The sequence below is a fragment of the Arachis duranensis genome, chromosome 5, assembly GCF_000817695.3.
Source record: "Arachis duranensis cultivar V14167 chromosome 5, aradu.V14167.gnm2.J7QH, whole genome shotgun sequence".
Classification (NCBI taxonomy): domain Eukaryota; kingdom Viridiplantae; phylum Streptophyta; class Magnoliopsida; order Fabales; family Fabaceae; genus Arachis; species Arachis duranensis.
Genome location: NC_029776.3, coordinates 17331870 through 17333172, shown reverse-complemented (window position 1 = coordinate 17333172; position 1303 = coordinate 17331870). Strand labels below are relative to the sequence as shown.

Below are 1303 nucleotides of genomic sequence, written 5' to 3'. Positions count from 1 at the left end.
AACGGAAAGAAGGAGAAGGAAGGAGAGGGGGAAAAGGGGAGACGGCGGCGGTGGATGTCACTGCCACCGTCGCCGCCGTCTTATCGCTGTCGGGAGAGTAATAACGTGAGGGGAGAGAGAGACGAGCTCGCGAGGGAGTAGCGTCGCCGCCACTGGAGGGGAGCCTGGCTGTCCTCGTCACTGCCAGCTCCGTCGCCGTCGTCACCATTGGAGCTGCGCGAAGCCGTCGTCGCCGTTGTCACCATCGATGCTTCTCGTTGTCGTTTGTGGGTTGTCGCCTCTTCTGCTTCTGCTGTCACGCTGTCGTCTGCCCCTCTGGACATCGCTGCTTTTGAATCGTGTCCTGTCACTCGGATATGCTGCAAGAAGCTATCAGAAAGTGGCATTGATGAGAAGAAGCACAAACCCTCCACCAGCAATACCGCTGCCTCTAAATCCAAGGACGGAATGGAAGATTACAATTTTGCTATGAAGAGGATGATGAGGAATCCTTATGAGTATCACCACGATCTGGGTTAGTTTCCTCTTTTTTCCCTCTTTGTTAGTTATGACTGCCAACTGTTTGATATAATAATGGGTTTCCTTTGTTAATTACTTGCATTTTGTATAAGGTGCTAGAAGGAACAGTTAGTGCTGTATTAATTTGGGTCTATTTTATAAAATGCATAGCACAGTAATATGATTTCTGCTGCTGATGCAATCTGTGATTGATTTATTTCAGGTTTGAATTACACACTTATAACTGACAATCTCATTGTGGGATCCCAACCACAGAAACCTGAAGACATCGATCACCTCAAGAAGGAAGAGGGGGTGACATACATTCTGAATTTGCAGCAAGATAAGGATGTAGAATATTGGGGAAGCCTGCATTTCAGTCAATTTTGTTGAGAAAATAGACTCCCACTCTGAATTTTATGAAAGTATATACAACAATGGCCAACTTATCTTGCATAATGGCATTGTCATGAGATAGAAATTTTAATTTTTCCTATCTGGTTAATACATTGTGAAAAAACATCAACACTTGATGGATTTATATGAATTCATCTTGTTTTTGCAGATCAAGAGTGGTTCCTCCACTGAGTTTCTCAATCATTTCCAAAATTGCCCTGCTTGGGGTCATAGGGTAAGTTAACTATTCCTATATATACCCTTTTCTTTGAGTTGACTATTGGAATTCACCATCATTAAGGCTCTTTTCACCCTTAATTGTTGTGAATTTTTTGCAGATGTTCATCACAGATGCTGGGCTATGCTGGAATTAGTTACAGTAATCCCACTTTCCTCAGCTATCAGTAAC

General features: G+C 43.5%; 1 protein-coding gene across 1 annotated transcript; it reads left to right on the top strand.

Annotated features, from left to right (window-relative positions):
• On the top strand, positions 1-865 carry LOC107488438 (phosphoglucan phosphatase LSF2, chloroplastic; the record flags this gene model as incomplete). The annotated part of the gene is given in 2 exon segments (XM_021142339.1): positions 1-514; positions 722-865. Coding segments are annotated over 2 exon segments (211 nt in total), but the record flags the coding sequence as incomplete, so codon positions are not given.
• Between the last annotated feature and the right edge of the window lie 438 nt (positions 866-1303).